Genomic DNA, 17,842 nt, shown 5'->3' on the forward strand with positions numbered 1-17,842 from the left:
ACTGTCTTACAGGGTTCCTCGGTCTTGTTAGAGTGAGCTGTTTGAAGCCGCGGTACCTAGCTCTGTCACCAGGCTTTGCTTTTGCTGTCCCTTGTATGAGATGCCATCTGCTCCAGAGACTTTCCCTGTCCTTCAAGGCCCATCTCAGACCTCAGGGACCTTCCTACCTCCCCCAAGAGACCACCCCCAACTGCTCCAGCCTTGCATGATCCCCCTTGTTGGAGTTCTTGGAGGCCAAATACATACACAAACATGCACACATGCGCACACACGCACGGAGACACGCGTGCCCTTCAGCAGTACCTGGGAGTCCCACAGCCAGCCCCAACCCCCAGCCCATGCCTTGTCTGCACTCCAGCATAGTCTCCCTTCCCTCCCCATCCAAGGTCCCATTTGCCCATTCCCACTGCCTGTAGCATGGCTGGAGCAAGCAAGCATCACCACAGCCAGGCTTGGGAGGACACACCCGTGGGCATCTTCCCTGAGAAGCAGTCAGCATGGGCCATGTTTCCGGGACACGCTCTCCGGGGCACCGGCTTGGCAGTGTTTCAGGCTCCCTCCAGGGCTGACTCTGTCTGCCCTGACCCAGGGCTCAGTTTGGTGAGGTGGCTTCCACTGACACCCCAACAATGACCAAAGACACATAAGGACATGCATGTTCTCCAGCCACACCCCAGACCTCCTCATAGAAGCTCTGGGCGGCCACCAACAATGTGCTCCCTGCCCTCCAGCCACACTGTGTGCCCACTAGGGCACTCACGCAAAGCCATCCCTGGCAGTACACACTTCTCGGAGGCCTCCAAGTGGGGAACACAGCGGGCACATGCACAACTTTCCCTGATGTTGACTTAGAAACCTTTCTCTTTCTCCGGTGCACAACTGGATTTTCTTCTCCCAGCCTGGCCCTGCTTCCAGGTCGCCTCTACCTTCATAAATCCTCCAGTCTCGACACCCCTCCCCCTGCCCCAGCTGAGCCCCCAATCTCACATGGACCCCAAGCAGCTGCCCAGTTTCTTCTAAGCGCAGAGGTCTGCCATTGGGATTCTTTTTTTTTTTCTTTTTAATTTTTTATTGGTGTTCAATTTACTAACATACAGAATAACCCCCAGTGCCCGTCACCCATTCACTCCCACCCCCCGCCCTCCTCCCCTTCTACCACCCCTAGTTCGTTTCCCAGAGTTAGGAGTCTTTACGTTCTGTCTCCCTTTCTGATATTTCCCACACATTTCTTCTCCCTTCCCTTATATTCCCTTTCACTATTATTTATATTCCCCAAATGAATGAGAACATATAATGTTTGTCCTTCTCCGACTTACTTCACTCAGCATAATACCCTCCAGTTCCATCCACGTTGAAGCAAATGGTGGGTATTTGTCATTTCTAATGGCTGCCATTGGGATTCTAACAGGTGACATGTCACCACTTTGTTATTCTGCATGGACAGGCAAGCTAGTGGCCTCAGGCTGAATCCCTTCACAGATGAGGTTTCCCTGAACAGCCACCTTTAGGGGCTGAATGGGCTGTTCCACCTTGCAGGGCCCGCAGGGAATAGAAATGCCCTGGGGGGCGGGGGGACAAAGGAAGAGGACTTGTGAAGGCCTGCCTGACCCTGCAGGCTAGGATGCTGAGCCAGTGAGCCCTGCAGGGACTCCCAGGGCTTGGGCAGCAGGAGGGGCCGGGCACCCTGCAGCCAAAGACCTGGGGGAAGGAGAGCCCCCCCCCCCCCCATCCCAGGATCCTCCAAGTGAAGGCCTGGGAAGGGAAGCAGCCCTGAGACAGGCGGGAGGCAGGCAGGGTGGACAGGAGCTGCAGAGGGGCATAGCCCCCGCGCCCCGGAGCCCCCTTACCCCGGTGCACACTCACGGCTGAGCTTGCAGATCAAACTGCGGATTTCGGGTTTTCTTTTGGAAACTCAGAGAACCTGGACCCCGGAGTGTCAGGTCTAGCAAATCACAGCGAGAGACACCAAGTGTGAATTTCAGATATGGGAGGAATCATCCTAGTGACTTTGTCACTGCACTCACTTCCAAATGGGCACCTTGTCCTTCACCTGGCGACCCCTGCCTTCACCCCGCTCCCTGGAGGCGCTTTCTGCCCACCTCTCCCTCAGCCCGGGAGCTGTGCTCTGCTGCGGGCGCTCCCCTAGACACACAGCTCGCAGCCGCCTCCGAGCTCAGTGGGTGTGCATGGCCTGGTGCCCCCGCACCCCGACCAGGTGCGCACCTCCGCCCCCCCCTCCCCCCGCATGTGCGCATCCCCGCCGACCCGAGGGGCGCAGGCGGGGCGCAGGCTGGGGCGGAGGGCGCAGAAACCGACGTCGGCCCACGGCCACCAGGACCGCGAGCAGAAGACTGTCCAGCGGGTGCACCAAAAGATGACCTACTCCTCCAAGGTGTCGGCCAAGCACACCAGCCTGCGTCGCGAGCTGCAGCTGGAGGACCAGATGCAGGACAAGGAGGCGCGCGCCGAGGCGGAGCGGCTGCGTGCCTTCCAGGACAACACGGCGTGGAAGCTCTCCATGACCAAAGGTGCCCCCGCCATCGGGCCTTGCCTTCCGTGCGTGGGCAGTGCTTACAAATTGCTTGGAGAGGCAGGGCTACGATGCAGTGGGGACGAGGGGTGGGGTGGTCTTTCTGTGTACGACACTCCCCCACCCCACCCCCCGCCCCCGCCTGCACACAGCTCTATTCCAGACAGACTGCAGATCTGAAAGCCTTTGAATCCCAATACGCGTGCATTCGGAATGTTACCGTGCACGTGAATGCAGATTGCACACGAGTAAGATAGAGCTGCTTCCCTTGGTGGTAGTGTTGGTCTGGAACTGGGCCCTGCAGTTCAGATGGCAGCTTCAGCATCGAATGACCCCGCGGTCCTGGGCCAGCTCTGCACAGCAGGTTCCTCTCCTGGCCTAGGACAGTGCCAACCTGTGGGTTGTGGGATTCAACGTCTTTAGATGCTGCACATAGTGAGAAGGAAGTTGTGTGTGTGAGCTGTTGTTAATTTTATGACCCAGGAGGACATCTTAAGTACTGAATATTCTACGAGCCCAGATGATAAAGTCCCAGAACCCAACTGGACTGCCTGTGTACTGAATGTGAATGTTAAAGAGACCCCCAGCCTCCACCCCTGACCCAATGACTTGCTTTTTTGGGTGGGGAGCCCTAAGCTCACCCCCCTAAGCTCAAACCCCTAAGCTTTGTGTGCCCAGCTCTGCAGGAGGGAGAACAGCACTGCACATTGCTGCATTCTGTCTCCTAAGACCTGGGAGAGGCAGGTAGTGTCTGGATGGGGAAGACTGGACCCAAGGGGTTCAGGCACAATACATGTCCTTGTTCCAGATTTGATTTGCAGTGAGGAGCTGGGTCTCCTTGAGGGAAGGGCCTGCCCACAGGTGGCCCAGGGAGGCTGCAGCCAAGCTGGGTCTCTGCCAGGCTTCTAGACTTAAGACTCCCATGTCACATCAGGGTCTTTGGGAAAGGAGAGGGATTGAGAGACAACACAGAGAGCCACTTTCCTCAGCCCTTTCCTCGGTTCCCTGCCTCTCCAATGTCTGGGTGCATCTAGGCCTTCTTCCCCAGAAAGATGAGGGAGAAAGGCTCCCCTGGCCTTCAGCCCCAAATGTGTTGGCTCTCTGCTGGCTCTCCAGATGCCTGCCTTAATTTCCTCCCACCTGGCTTAAACCCTGGTGTCTAGACTTAGCTACTAACTAAATTGGATCCTGGGGGCTTAGAGCACCCCAAATAGAGATCATGCTGCCCCATGTTTGTCTCAACACCCTGATGCAGGTCCTGGCCTAATTAGGTCCAGCTGGGTGAAACGTTCAGCGCAGGGGTGTCCAGAGTCTCACTCCAGATGAGAAGAGTACTACAGCAAGAGAGGCTTGAGTTAGGCATAGGAAAGGACTTCCCACCTGGCCCAGTCTCCCACCATGCAGAGTGCAACACATAAACAGAGTCCCTGGGATGACTTGGGCCTCTCAGCAGAGCACCTGCCAGGAGCGGCATCCTAGCCCAGCTGAGGTCTCCCTCGCACTACCCCCGCCGCCCCCCACCTAGAGGCATCCTTCCCCTCTTTGCAGAAAAGAAGATGGAATCTGAGAACATGAGCAACTACATCAACCAGAAGCGACAGATGTTCCTCATCCAGGTAAGCCCAGCTGCAGGGCAGGGGATGGGGCCGTCCCTGCAAGGAGTCCGTCTCCCACGCTGCTGGCCCTCAGTACGCCCTGGACATGAAGCGGAATGAGATCCAGCGGCTGGAGATGCTGGCAACCAAGGAGGAGGCGGAGCTGGAGCGGGCCGAGAAGTCCCTGGAGAAGGACGCTGCCCTGTTCGACGAATTTCTCCGGGAGAACGACCGCAGCTCCGTGCAGGCCCTGAGAGCGTGAGCCAGTGCAGAGGGGCGGCCCGCGCCCCCGGCGCCCCCTGCACCCCCGGCCCCCGGTGCCCCCTCCCCGGGGCTGTGCACCTACGCCCCACCTGCCTGCACCTCGCAGCCCGCCCCACCCTTTACCCTGCCCACTGGCCCCTAGCAGCTCCTTGGCCCCCACCCCCCAGGGCAGTGTGCATGCCCTCCTTAACAGTCTGCGATTGGCTCCCGCCCCTACCCCCACCCCACCCTCAGGGCTGAGAAGGAGACCAAAGCAAAGATGGAGAAGATCCTTGAGATCCACGACCTGACCACCCAGATCATGAACATCAAAAGGCGAGCTCAGAGGGGAGCCTGGGGAGCTGGCTCTGCCACCATTTCCCCGCACACCTCTCCTATAGGCAAAAAAGGGCCCCTGCACTGCACAAACCTCACAGCCTCACCTCTCAAACCTAAATAGCTCAGGGACTCAGCTGCCCATTTTACAAATGAGGTGACAGAGGTCAAGAAAAGATTCAGTGACTTTCCCAGGCCACACCAGCGGGAGGCAGGGCTCACTTGGCAGAGTCCCCAGGGTAGCCGCCACTCCAAGGTCACAGAGGGCTGTAACTGGACATCTGGCCCCCACTGGTCCTCGGCAGGGTGGTGTCCTCTCCCCGGCACAACAGTGCTGCTGCCAGGCTTGACCAGGCTTCAGAGGTGGTCCCCTGTGGAGGGGGTCCCAGCAGGCAGAAGCTGACCTCACCACCCCCTCCCCGGGTCTAGTGAAATCTCCAAATTTGAAGACACTTTGCAGCGTTACAAGATCTACAAGGACTTCCTCTACAAGCTGTCGCCCAAAGAGTGGTTGGAAGAAAAGGAGAAGAAGCACCTAGCTCTCAAAAAGGCCAAGGAGGCCACCGAGCCCCCCAAAGAGAACCTCTTATTCTCCTCAGTTGGAGACAAAGGTAGCGGAAAAGAGAGAGAGGGTCCCTGGGTCCATCTAGACCCTGTGACCTGCTGGCGGTGGCCTTGGAGGTGTCCAGGCCCCAGGCCGGGGCCCCTTGGGGACCTCGCAAAGCCCCACCAGAGGCAGCAGCTGCCCCTTAAGGCCTTGTGGCTCTGCCCACACATTCACTCAAGCAAGATAGGGCCTGTGCTAACTCAGACCAAGGGGCTTCCCTCCTTCCCTCCCATGCTTGCTTTCTGAAGCTCAGGGAAAGAAGGTTGGGGGCATCTTGGGGAAGCCTCTGCCCTCAGGCAGTGTTGCTGAAGGCCTGACTCCGGTGGGAGCCATCTGGAATCCTCCTCTGCTTCCTGTAGGACCAGGGATCAAGAGCAAAGCAAGCTCCAGAGGTACGTGGCTGCCCCAAGCTGGAGGTGTCCCGCCCTGGGCTGGGGTGCATGGAAACCATTCCTCTGCTTCCTCCAGATGGGCAGGGCCCAAAGAAGCCCTGGAAGTTCCTGCAGGTGGCCCGGCTGGGGCGGATCCTGTCCAGTGCCATGAGCCTCCAGCATAGCCGCCAGCCCAGCGTGAGTAGCGGGCTGGACCCTAAAGGGTGAGTGGGCCTAGTGTAGGGTAAGAAAGTGGCTGGGCCCGGGGGGGGGGGGGCGGTGCTCCCTAGGGGCTCCAGGCCAGGGGTGCCCAGGATGAGTCCAGCCTATCCGGGAAGAGTGTGACCATGAGGAGGGGCTGTTCCCAACATGCAGAGTGTCTAGTCTGACTTAAGCACCAAATCAAGATGTTTTCTGAACAGTTTTATTTCTGTCCAATTTGATAAACTTATGCCTAGGGTGACCCACTTGGATGCTAATGGGACAGTCAAGTATATACAGGTGTGAGCAGAAGGGTACAGGCTCTGCCAGCCCTCGGTGCCCAAGGAGTGCTGGCCAATGAGGCCAGCGCTCCAGAGCTTTTCAAGAGAAGCCAGAGTCTGGATTTTTAATTTTTTTTTTTAAGATTTTATTTATTTATTCATGAGAGACAGAGAGAGAGGCAAAGACACAGGCAGAGGGAGAAGCAGGTTCCCTGTGGGGAGCTTGATGCGGGACTCGATCCCAGGATCACAGGGTCATGCCCTGAGCCGAAGGCAGACGCTCAATCACTGAGCCACCCAGGCATCCCCAGATCTGGATTTTTATTTATTTATTTATTTATTTTTTATTTTTTCAGATCTGGATTTTTTAAAAAAATTACCCAGATTTAGTGTGACTGACTTTCAAATCTTTTTTAAAAACATGAGAGGGACAAATAGAAACCCCAAACAGATCCGTGAGCCAATGAAAACCTGTCCCCATATAAAACTGCTCTTGCCTACAAGGCCAGAGCCAAACCCTCCACCTCCCCCTGCTGCTGGGTCACCCCCAGTTACTCCTCCTCCCTCACTGAAAATGTGTTTAGTTTTAGGGGTTTTCTAAGTAAGACATTCAGAAAAATCACAGCTATATAGAAAGATACAAGCTGAGAAGGCTCACCCTGTGCCTCCGCCCCCCAGCACCCGTGCACCTCCTTCCAGCCCCCTTCCACCCAGACTGTTGGGCCAGGAAGCCGCAGGTGGCACTGCAGTGGGAATTGTTATCTACTGCATATCCTTCCAGCCCTTTTTTTTTTTAAGATTTATTTACTTGATAGAGTGAGCACACGCGAGTAGGCGCAGGGGCAGAGGGAGAGGGAGAGAGAGAATCCTAAGCAGATTCCCTGCTAAGCCTGCGATCGTGACCGGAGAGGAAGTGACAAGGCCTGGGCGCCCCTTGGCGGCCATTTTTATGTTAACGGTTCCTTGAACCGTATGACGTTGCTTGCTGTTGGGCAGCTCAATAGAACGCTGGCATTTCCGCCCATTCAACCTAAGTACGAGCAAAGGTGCTTTTCTTACCCCATCCTCCCTTTCACTAGGGAGCTGGCCCTGTGCTGCTCGTTGTCTGTGCACAGCATAGGTGGGGGCACGTGTGGAGGCCGACTGTAGCCTCCCCCGGCCATCTAGCCCCTGGTCTCCCGTACAGTTGGGGCCTTATTCATGATGTGTGACTGTGGGGTGGGGGGGCTCGCATGGCTGTGAGGCGCTTGCCTTCATAGTGCCAGGGCCACTGCCAGGGTGCTTACCTGTCGAATGCAATCTGGAGCCCCCTTGGGCCAGAGTGGCAAAACTGGAGAGCCAAGGCAGGTGGCTGGCAGACTGGAGACCCAGGGAGGAAGAGTTGCTGCAACGTGAGTCTGAAGGCAGTGAGCTGGGACAATTCCCTGTTCTTTCTGGGAGGTCAGTCTTTTTCTCTTGGGGCCTTCAACTGATTGGACAAGGCCCACCATGAAGCGTCATCTGCTTTACTCAAAGTCCACTGATTTGCTCATCTCATCTGATAAGTATCTTCACCGAACCTTGTAGGATAATGTTGGACCTAGCCAAGTGAACAAAATCTACTGTCCCAGGGGGCACTGGGGCAGGGGTGGGTCTGCTGGTCTTGCAGAGTCGTTTCAATGTCTAACAGCTGTCAGTGATCCTGGATGCTCCAGCTGAAGGCCAGCCCTCCTCCTGGACAGGTCCCAACTCCAGTGACTCTTGCCTCTTAACCCCTACAGCACCCACTATGGGAACACCAGATGCCTCTTAAACACCTCCCAGATATCTCCCTGCCAGTCCCCAACACCCCCACACACAGCCACCAGTGTTCTCCAGCTGCAGCAAGTGACCACAAGACAGACTTCCTCCTGCCTCTTCCCCAGCCAGCCACCCCAAGCCCCAGTGCCACCTGGAGGGTGGTGAGAAAACCGGGGTACCAGCACCCAGGGGGAGCTGGCACCTCAGGTCAGAGCCTCCAGAGGCTGGGAAGTGTCTGACATGGTCAGTCTTCCTTTACTTTTTCCCTCTTATATTGATGCTATTGCCAGATAACAAAACGAACAAATCTTAAGGGAATCCTTGAATTTTCACACATGTAGGCACCTGTGTAATCACACCCAGACCCGGCCATAGAACATTCCCGGTGCCCAGAACTCCCTCAGGCCCTCCTTGGTCAGACCTCACCCAGGAAGTTGGCACTGTTTGGATCTGTTGCCCTGGGGCTCTTCCCTGTGCTGACGCTCGGTGCCGTGAGAAGGGCCCCAGCATGCTCTTGGCCGGCTTCTCCCGCTGCATGTCTGCGCGGTTGTGCGCAAAAGCTGGCTGGTGCTGCTTTCACACGCCGGCTCCCAAGAGGCCCCAGTCTGGGTCCTGTCTCCACGTGGCGAGTGGGGCCTTTGGAGCTGTTCCCCAGAGCTGCGTATTTTGGTTAAAGCTGCGGCATGCCCCCTGGACTTTTATGTGTGAGCACGAGCCCTCTGTGTGTTGGAAATGAGAGTGGGATTGCTGGGTGGAGGTGAGCAGCGGTTGTGCCCAGGCCTCCAAACAGACTCGTGCTCCGGCCAGCAGGCAGGAGAGCTCCAGTGGCCCCACGTCTCGCCTGGCAAGCTCAGACCCTGGGGTTGGGCTGTTGTAGGTCCCCTCAGTCTCTATTCTGGCGGCGGCGTTTGCAAATCGAGTGTCTTGGTAGAAAATGTGACGTTCAGTGAGACCAACACATCAGGAGATGATGTCATTGAAAAGATGGCCTTCACTCAGTTCCCATGAGGAGGGGGGCATTGGGAAGGCAAGAGGCTGGGTCTGGGGGCACAGGGAGCTGGGGAACAGGGGACAGAAGCCCCCTCTTGCAGTTTCTGCAGGAAAGAATGAGTGAGGCAGAGGACGTGGATTTAGGATTGGCGGGCTTGAAGGATTTCGGGGCTCTGGGACAGACGGGTGTCCTCAGGTATCTGGCAAATAGGGCAGGGGGCTAGTGGCTCTGGCTGTGAGAGCTTGGGATCTGAGCTCTGGACTGGTGGGTCTGCACTTGGAGGGTATGTCCTTTACTTTGTCTGGAATTGGCCAGCCCTGGCAGGGACGGTCTATCCAGTCCAGGGTCAGCTCAGCCCCATGGGTGAAAATGGAATATTCATAACAGAATATGGAAAAGAGAAGACAGGATTAATACTGGGTAGAGTGGTATTTCATTATGGTCTTCATGACATTTTCATGATGACAAATATGATGGCCACTCAGATCCTCCTTTGTAAAGTGTTCAATTTTTGTACATTTAAAAATATATAGATATTTCATTCAGGGTTTCTTTTTTTAAGATTTTATTTATTTATTCATGAGATATACAGAGAGAGAGAGAGAGAGAGAGGCAGAGACACAGGCAGAGGGAGAAGCAGGCTCCATTCAGGGAGCCTGACGTGGGATTCGATCCTGGGTCTCTAGGATCATGCCCTGGGCCGAAGGCGGTGCTAGATCACTGAGCCACCCGGGCTGCCCCAATTTTTGTACATTTTTATTGGACTATTGGTCTTTTTCTTCTGGGTTTCTATTAGTTCTTTATCTATCTGGATGCCACCTCTCCATGTAAGAGTATAGTATGAATATCTTTGCCCAGCCTGTGACTTGTCTTATTACTCTCTCATTGTGATCATTTTGAATCCAATTAGCCAATCTTTGCTTTGATGGTTGGTGCATTTTGTGCCCTCTTTAAGAAATCTTTTCCAATCCCAAAGTCACTGAAATAGTCTCCTGTGCTCTCTTCTGGAAGCTTTCTAGTCTGTCGGCTTAGATAAGGGTCGCAGTACCTGGGCTGCAAGAACAGTTGGTCCAGGCGCTCAGGAGCCTCCCCGCCACCCTCCTTCGCGGGTCTGTATCTTCTGCTCACCCCTTACGTGCACCATCCCCTGTCCTTCCTTCTCTCCAACGGCCTCTCCCGTGGTCTGTCACCCACCTGCTCCTGAGCTCCACGCCTCTGTGAGTGCATCCCCCCCCCCCCCCCTTGATGTTCTCATTCCACCGTGTCCCGAACTGATGCATCTTGGGCTGGGAGGGGGGGACCTGAGTGCTACCAGTTTCCAGGCTCACTTTCATCCTTGTGCATCATGTGGTGCCTTTTGGAGACCAGCCACCCCTGGGGGGCCGGGCACATGCCTTCGGTTAACCTTGATCCCTGCAAGCCTGGCCAGTGGGAACTGTTTCTTCCACTTCAGTGTTGAACAGAGGCTCCAAGAGGGTAGCTATGCATGCTTCCTCTGCCTGGATTGTCCTCAGCCTGGAGCTCCCGCCATCAAAGCCCCATGTTGGGCCCATCCCTTGGAAGAGAGGTCTATGGATCACACTATCCAGGTCTCTCCATCTGTTAGCCATGCAACCAGGGCCACTGAGTACAGTCGAGCAGGTGGCGGGCTGCACAAGGCATTCAGTTGAGAGGACAAGTGGGAGCTAAAGTCCAGCCTGCCCCCCAGACTACGTTCATCCAGAGGGCAGATTCTCAGGTGCCAATTAGGCCAGCAGTACCCTGCTGGTGACCTTGGGTGGGTGGCCAGTTCTCTAAGCTGCATGCTCATTTGCCAAATGGACATCAAGTGTTCAGTATGAGGCACCGGCCTGGTGAGTGCTTTGGTTGTTACTGTGACCCTTCCTCTGGGAAATCCTCCAGGGCTCCCCCTCTGGGCTCCCACAGAGCCCTGCACTTAGCACCTCTCCTGTGTCAGGTCAGGGCTGGAGTCAGGCAGTTCTCAGCCAGGTTCCTGGGGGCAGAGCCCAAATGCCTCTGGCTATGAGCCTGCCCCACCTGCTTCTCAGCTAGCAGAAGCTGCACATCCAGGGCCAGGGCCTGGGCTGAAGGAGGCCAGGAGGGGCGATGGAAGCAGGTTTGGAAGTCAGTGGCAGCCAGGTCCCATCCAGCGGGGGCTTCCAGGACCCCATACTGAGTGCAACCCTGAGGCCAGTGCAGGATGGTCCCCGCCCATGTAGGGTGCTCAGGATCAGTCGAGGTGGTTGCGGTATCAAAGGAGAGCTCTGAGTAGTCTGTCAAGGACAAGTGCCAAGGGCAAACCTAGATAGGGGAGGTGGGCAGGAAAGAAATGGTAGAAATAGAATGACAAATGGAGCCAGCAACTCTAGCAGTGGCAGCTGTGGATGCAAAGGTCCTGTGGTAGGGTCAGCCCCCAGAGAAACCTCAAGAGAGCTGGTAGGGCAGGAGCAGAGCAACTTCGAGGGTAGCAGAGGGAGGTGAGGGCACAGTAGGGGCCCTACAGGCTCCCGGGGAGGCTGAGTTTTATTCTAACTGAAATGCTATCAACTAATCGAATTTTGAAACTGTCCCCTGACTGCTGTACGACAGCTATGGGGAGGAAAGGGGAACTGGTGCCCTTGCCTGCTCAGCTGCTGGGACGGAGAGGAGGAGGGCACAAGGGGCAGGAAGGTACCCTGGTGATGCCAGGAGGCTTCAGCACCGGGGATGGGGTAAGACAACCAGCAGACCTCTGGCTCCCCTGCCTCCCCAGGCAGGGTAGCAGTGCCCTGACCCCACATCTCTCTGCAGGTCAAACTCCATCTCCACAGTGTACGAGGATCCAGACAGTGAAGGGGAGGTCAGTGGCCCCACTCTGGGTGGGGCTGCAGAAGCTCGTCCCCCCGCATTGCCCAGCCGGCCTGCACACATGGCTCTGGTTGCAGGAGCTGGAGCTGTACTTCACAGAGCCCCAGCAGCTCCTGGACGTCTTCATGAATCTAGAGGAGCAGAACCTCTCCCTCATCCAGAACACACAGGAGATGGAGGAGGCCCTGGATGATCTGAGCTTAACCCTGAAAAACACCCAGATCCGCATGTAGGTCTCCTGACAGGGCTGGCTGGGTGCGGGGAGGAGAGGGTTCCATCACTGGCTGTCATCCTGGGACCCCCGTAGCCACTGGGAACTGAGCTATGCAGCCACCCATCCTCCCATCCAAAGTTCTGCCCCTGCTCTAGCTTCAGCTTTCTGGAAAGCTCCACTGGAAGCCTGACTCTGGGGAGAAGGCATGTCATTTTGGGCAGGAGAGCTGGGGAGGAGGTGGGAAGAGGTCAGGTAGGTGGATCCACATGGGGCTAGTCCTCTCCCCACCCCAGAGCAGCCTGCAACCTGGGAGGTATCAAGGGGCTCCCACCCAGGTGCATTCTGCTGGGCCGTGTCAGACTGGGGCAATAGGTGAGGCTCATCAGGAGCAAGGAATCATCCCTTCACACCCAAAGAGTGAACTCCTATTCTGGGGCAAGCCCAGGGCTAGGCTCTCTAAGGACAAGCAAGGCCCTGCCTCGTGCAGCTGATTTTTGATGGAGGCAGACAGGGGTGACTTGTAGGTACTGACATGTGACAAAAGAAGAGAGACAGTGATAGGGAAGGCCATAGTGGAGGGCCAGGGCAGGCTTCTAGGGGAAAGCATCATTTGAACCAGGCACTTCCTGAGCAATGGGAAGCCACATATATCTGGTGGAAGAGGGTTCCAGGCAGAGAGAAAGCAAGTGCAAAGATGTAAGGTGGAAGCCATCCCAGGGCTTTGAGGCTCCATAGGGAGTCATATTCTTGAGTCTTGTTGGCCTGTGTCCTGCCATGGAGAATCTCCTGCCCAGAGTCTCTTTTGGGTGATATGAAACCACTAGCTCTCAGGCAAGATTGTGTCTCCTAGAAAGCTGAGAGTAGCAGAGACAGAGAAAGGGAGATGAGCTGGGGAAATGCAGGCAGCCTCCCAGATTCCAGAAACCTGGCCAGAGGACACACACGTACACACTTGCATTAGCAGAATCCTGGAGATGCACTCCAGTCACTGGTCTTTAGCCAGCTGAGCCATCCTTGAGCACCAACACTTTATTTCCAGGAGAGTCATGGCCTGTATGCATTAACTTCCGTGAACTCAACCACCCTATCTCAGCAAGAGATACACATATACTTTTAAAAATATATGCAGCAAGTAACCTGAATAGGTCTGTATTTATTAAGGAAATTGATTCAATAATTAATAACTTTCAAAAGAGAAAGCACCCGACCCAGATGGGGTTAGTAGCAAATTCTACTAAATATTTAAGGAAGAAATTTTACCAATCTCTACAGTGTCTTCCAGAAGATAGAGAGGGAATACTTTCTAACTCATTCTGTAAGACCAACACTAACCTAATTCCAAAACCAGGGAAAGACATTACAAGAAAAGTAAACTACAGGCCAGTATTTCTCATGAACATACATGTAAAAAATCTTCAACAAAATATTAGCAAATTGAATCGAACAATGTATAAAAGAATTGTACACTGTGTTCAGGTGGGATTTTTCCCAGATATGCAAGGCTGTTTCAGTGTTTGAAAACCAATTAAAGCACATCACTATATCAATAGATACAGAAAAAAAGCATTTGATAAAATCTAACACCGATTCATAATAAAAGCTCTCCGTTAACTAGGAATAGAGAACTTCCTGAACTTGGTAAAAGCTATCTACAAAAACCCTACCACTAACATCATGCTTAAAGCTTTCCCACTAGGATCAGGAACAAAGCAAGGATGTCTTCTCTCACCTCTCCTTTTCAGCATCTTACTGGGAGTCCTCACTAAGCCAATAAGACAAGAAAAGGAAATAAACATACAGGTTTCCTCAATATCAAAGTAGAACATTCCTATAAAACCTTTTGTAAACCAAAATGGTATAAAGCAAAGGAGCAAGTAGCATAAATTGATAAGGAAAATTTTCTCAGTGTTCCCAGACTCAAAAAATAACCTCTCTTAGGCTTTTCTGAAACCTTCGGACTCATCTTGCTAACATGCATAAAGAAGAGATAGAGCATTGATGTGCAAAGACACAGTGCAGAGCTCTAGAGCCTTGGTACTGAGATGCTGGGTGTAGTTCTTGGGGCAGGAGCTTGGCGGTGCCAGTCTTGTTGCTGGAGGCAGGTAAGTGAGGCCTCCATAATGGCTTACTGCACAGCAGACACTGAACACTATTTTCACCTTTTGCCTTTTTTCATAAACGTGAAAATCCTCTTCAGTTTTCTTTCAGTTAGTGAAAACATACCAATGTAGATCTTTCATAAAAGGAAAGTGGCCTAATAGGGAATTTAGAAAAGCAGGAATACCTGTATACAGATGGGGAAGAAAGAAATAACTTTTTTGTTGGCAGATGACAAGATCATCTTACAGAAAATCTCAGAGAATCAACAAAAAACTCCTGGATTAGTAAACCATTATAGCAAGGTTACAGAATACAGGGTTACAGTACAAAACTTCATTTCCTATGTGCCAGCAATGAACAAGTGGAATTTGGAATTGAAAACACAATACTATTTTCATTAGAACTCTCAAAAAAGAAATACTTACATATAAAACTAACAATGGGCACCTGGGTGGCTCAGCTGGTTGAGCATCCAAGTCTTGATTTCAGCCGAGGTCATGATCTCAGTGTCATGAGATCAAGCCCCGAGTTGGGCTCCACATTGAGCATGGAGCCTGCTTAAGATTCTTTCTCCCTCTCCTCCTGCCCCTCCCCCCACCTCATGCACACTCTCTCTCCCTCTAAAAAATAAAAAATAAAACTAACAATATATGTACAAGATTTATATGAGGAAAAATATAAAATTCTGATGATGGACCAAAGAGTTAGAGCTAGTTCATGTATATAGGTGAGAAGATTCAATATTGTCAGGATATCAGTTCCTCCCAACTTGATCTATAGATTTAATGCAATCCCAATCAGCATCCCAGAAAGTTATCTTGTGGATACCAACGAACTGATTCTAAAGTTTATACAGAGAGGCAAAAGACCCAGAAGAGCCAACATGTTGTTAAAGAACAACAAAGTTGGAGGATTTACACTATCCAACTTCAAGACTTATGATGAAGCCACAGTAATCAAGTGATGTGTTACTGGCAAATAAATCAGTGGAACAGAATAGAGAGCTCAGGAACAGACTCACACAAATACAGTCAACTGATCTCTGACAGAGGAGCAAAGTCTATGCAATAGAGCAAAGAGAGACTTTTCAACAAATGGTGCTGGGAGAACTGGACATCCACATGCAAAAAATGAATTTAGACACAGACTTTACACCTTTCATAAAAAACTAACTCAAAAGGGATCATAGACCGAAGTACAAAATGCAAAACCATAAAACTCCTGGAAGATAACGTAGGATGCCCTTGGGTCTGGTGAATTTTAGATGCAATCCCAAAGTGACAATCCATGAAGAAAGAATTGGTAAGCTAGACTCCATGAACATTAATGATTCTGCTTTATGAAAGGTAAGAGAATGACAAGACAAGTCACAGGCTGGAAGAAAATATTTGTGAAACACGTATCTGATAAAGAACCATTATCCAAAATATACAAAGAACTCTTAAATTTTAACCATAAAGGATGCCTGGGTGGCTCAGCGGTTGAGCATCTGTCTTCAGCTCAGGGTGTGACTCCAGGGTCCTGGGATCAAGTCCCACCTCGGGCTCCCTGCAGGGAGCCTGCTTCTCCTTCTGCCTGTGTCTCTGCCTCTCTTTCTGTGTGTCTGTCATGAATAAATAAATAAAATCTTCAAAAAAAAGTGAACAATCTGACTTAAAAGTGGGCCAAAGACCTGAACAGGGCCAAAGACACATCATCAAATAATATATACAGATGGCAAATAAACATATGAAAAGATGTTCAACATCAGATGTCATTAAGGAATTGCAGCTCAAAACTATACTACTATGTACACCTATTAGAATGGCCCAAATCCAAAAGATTGGATTGCCAGGGTTTGGGGGGAGGCAAGGTAAGTAGGTGGAGCGCAGAGGATATTTAGGGCAGTGAAATGACTCTGCATGATACCCCTAATGATGGAAACCTGTCATACAGGTCATACATTTGTCCAAACCTATGGAAGGAACAGCACTAAGTGTGGACCCTCATGGAAACTATGGACTTTGGGTGATAATTATGTGCTGCTGTAGGTTCACTGATTGTAACAAATATATGTTGATGGTGGAGGAGGGAGGTGGGAGGAGTGGATATGGGAATTCTCTGTACCTTCTCGATTTTGCTGTGAACCTAAAACTGCTGTTAAAGATGAAATCTCTATCCAAAAACCTATACAACAGCAAATGAGAAATCTATTCCAACACTGGAAGAAAGAGTGGCTGTATTGGAGACCACACAGACATACACACACACAAAGCCCAGAATTCTTCACAGCAAAGTTATTCATAATAGGGCAAGAACTAGAAACAGCCCACATGCTGGGGGCACCTGGGTGGCTCAGTTGGTTAAGTGTCTGATTCTTGATTTAGGCTCAGGTCATGTTCTCAGGGCTTTGAGGTTGAGCCCACATCAGGCTCTGTGCTCCTTGCAGAGTCTGCCTAAAATTTTCTTTCTCCCCCCCCCGCCCCTCCCTGTGCTCATCTTGTTTGCTCAGTCACTCTCTCTCTCTCTAAAACAAATAAAATCCCTAAAAAACAGCAACAAGGGGATCCCTGGGTGGCTCAGCGGTTTAGCGCCTGCCTTTGGCCCAGGGTGCGATCCTGGAGTCCCGGGATCGAGTCCCACGTCAGGCTCCCAGCATGGAGCCTGCTTCTCCCTCCTCCTGTGTAGGAGTTGAGCTCTCTCTATGTCTATCATAAATAAATAAATAAATCTTTAAAAAAAATAAACAGCAACAAAAAAAGAAAAATCCCATATGTCCACAGCAAGGGAGTGGACAAGCTGTGTGCATTAAATGTCTGTTGCTGCTATAACAAATGACTGCAGAGTGCCTTATTTTTTTTTTTTAAAGATTATTTATTTATTTATTTATTTATTCATAGAGACACAGAGAGAGAGAGAGAGAGAGGCAGAGACACAGGCAGAGGGAGAAGCAGGCACCATGCAGGGAGCCTGACGTGGGACTCAATCCAGGGTCTCCAGGATCACACCCTAGGCTGCAGCACCACCGGGGCTGCCCTGCAGAGTGCTGTAGAACAAATTTATTCCCTTATAGGTCTGGAGCCCAGAATTCCAAAATAGGTATCACTGGGCTGAAATCAAGGCATCAGCAGGGGGTCTTTCTGGAGAGATCTTTTTGTTACCTTGTCCAGCTTCCAGAGGCCACCATGGCCCCTCTATTTTCAAACCAGCAATGCCAGCTGAGTCTTTCTCACACCCTGTCACCCTTGACTCTCTTTCTTGCCTCCCTCTTCCATTTATAAGGACCCTTGTGATGACACTGGGCCCACCAGGCAATCCAGGATCATCTCCCCATCTCCAGGTCAGCTGGTTTGCAACCTTAAGTGCAGCTACCACCTTGGTCTCCCTTGCAAAGTAATATACTGTATCCACAGGGTCTTGAGATTAGGGTGTGGACTTGTAAGGAAGCCATTAAACACCATAGAAATCTACTCAGCAATAAAAAAAAAAAAAAGGAGAAAACTATTAACACAGGCAACAATGTGGCTGAACCCCACACACATTATGCTGAGGGAAAGAAGCCAGGCACCAAAGATGACCTACTATGTCATTCATTTGCAGTGCTAGAACCAGCCATATTGGTTATCAGTTGCGTAACAAATCATCCCAAAGCTTGGTGGCTTAATATAACACGTATTTATTATTTCACCCTTTCTGCGGATCAGGGATCTGGGCCCAGCTGGGCTGGCTCCTCTGCAGTGGGACCTTTCATGGATTGCTGTCCAGGTG

The 17,842-nt window shown here is 52.1% G+C and overlaps 1 protein-coding gene across 6 annotated transcripts in view; it reads left to right on the forward strand.

The window, feature by feature from the left end:
• Positions 1 to 17,842, forward strand: part of CFAP100 (cilia and flagella associated protein 100) — a 56,525-nt gene that overhangs the window by 22,110 nt on the left and 16,573 nt on the right. For 3 of the 6 annotated variants that reach the window (XM_077857564.1, XM_077857567.1, XM_077857565.1), the window contains 9 exons: positions 2,336 to 2,528; positions 4,079 to 4,146; positions 4,220 to 4,383; positions 4,624 to 4,704; positions 5,134 to 5,315; positions 5,671 to 5,703; positions 5,780 to 5,906; positions 11,725 to 11,773; positions 11,859 to 12,010. In XM_077857564.1, coding sequence (XP_077713690.1) covers positions 2,336 to 2,528; positions 4,079 to 4,146; positions 4,220 to 4,383; positions 4,624 to 4,704; positions 5,134 to 5,315; positions 5,671 to 5,703; positions 5,780 to 5,906; positions 11,725 to 11,773; positions 11,859 to 12,010 — 1,049 coding nt within the window. The remainder of the gene's footprint in view (positions 1 to 2,335; positions 2,529 to 4,078; positions 4,147 to 4,219; positions 4,384 to 4,623; positions 4,705 to 5,133; positions 5,316 to 5,670; positions 5,704 to 5,779; positions 5,907 to 11,724; positions 11,774 to 11,858; positions 12,011 to 17,842) is intronic. The other 3 variants (XM_077857566.1, XM_077857568.1, XM_077857569.1) reach the window with 2 other exon arrangements.

Source organism: Canis aureus, chromosome 19, assembly GCF_053574225.1.
Source record: "Canis aureus isolate CA01 chromosome 19, VMU_Caureus_v.1.0, whole genome shotgun sequence".
Lineage (NCBI taxonomy): Eukaryota > Metazoa > Chordata > Mammalia > Carnivora > Canidae > Canis > Canis aureus.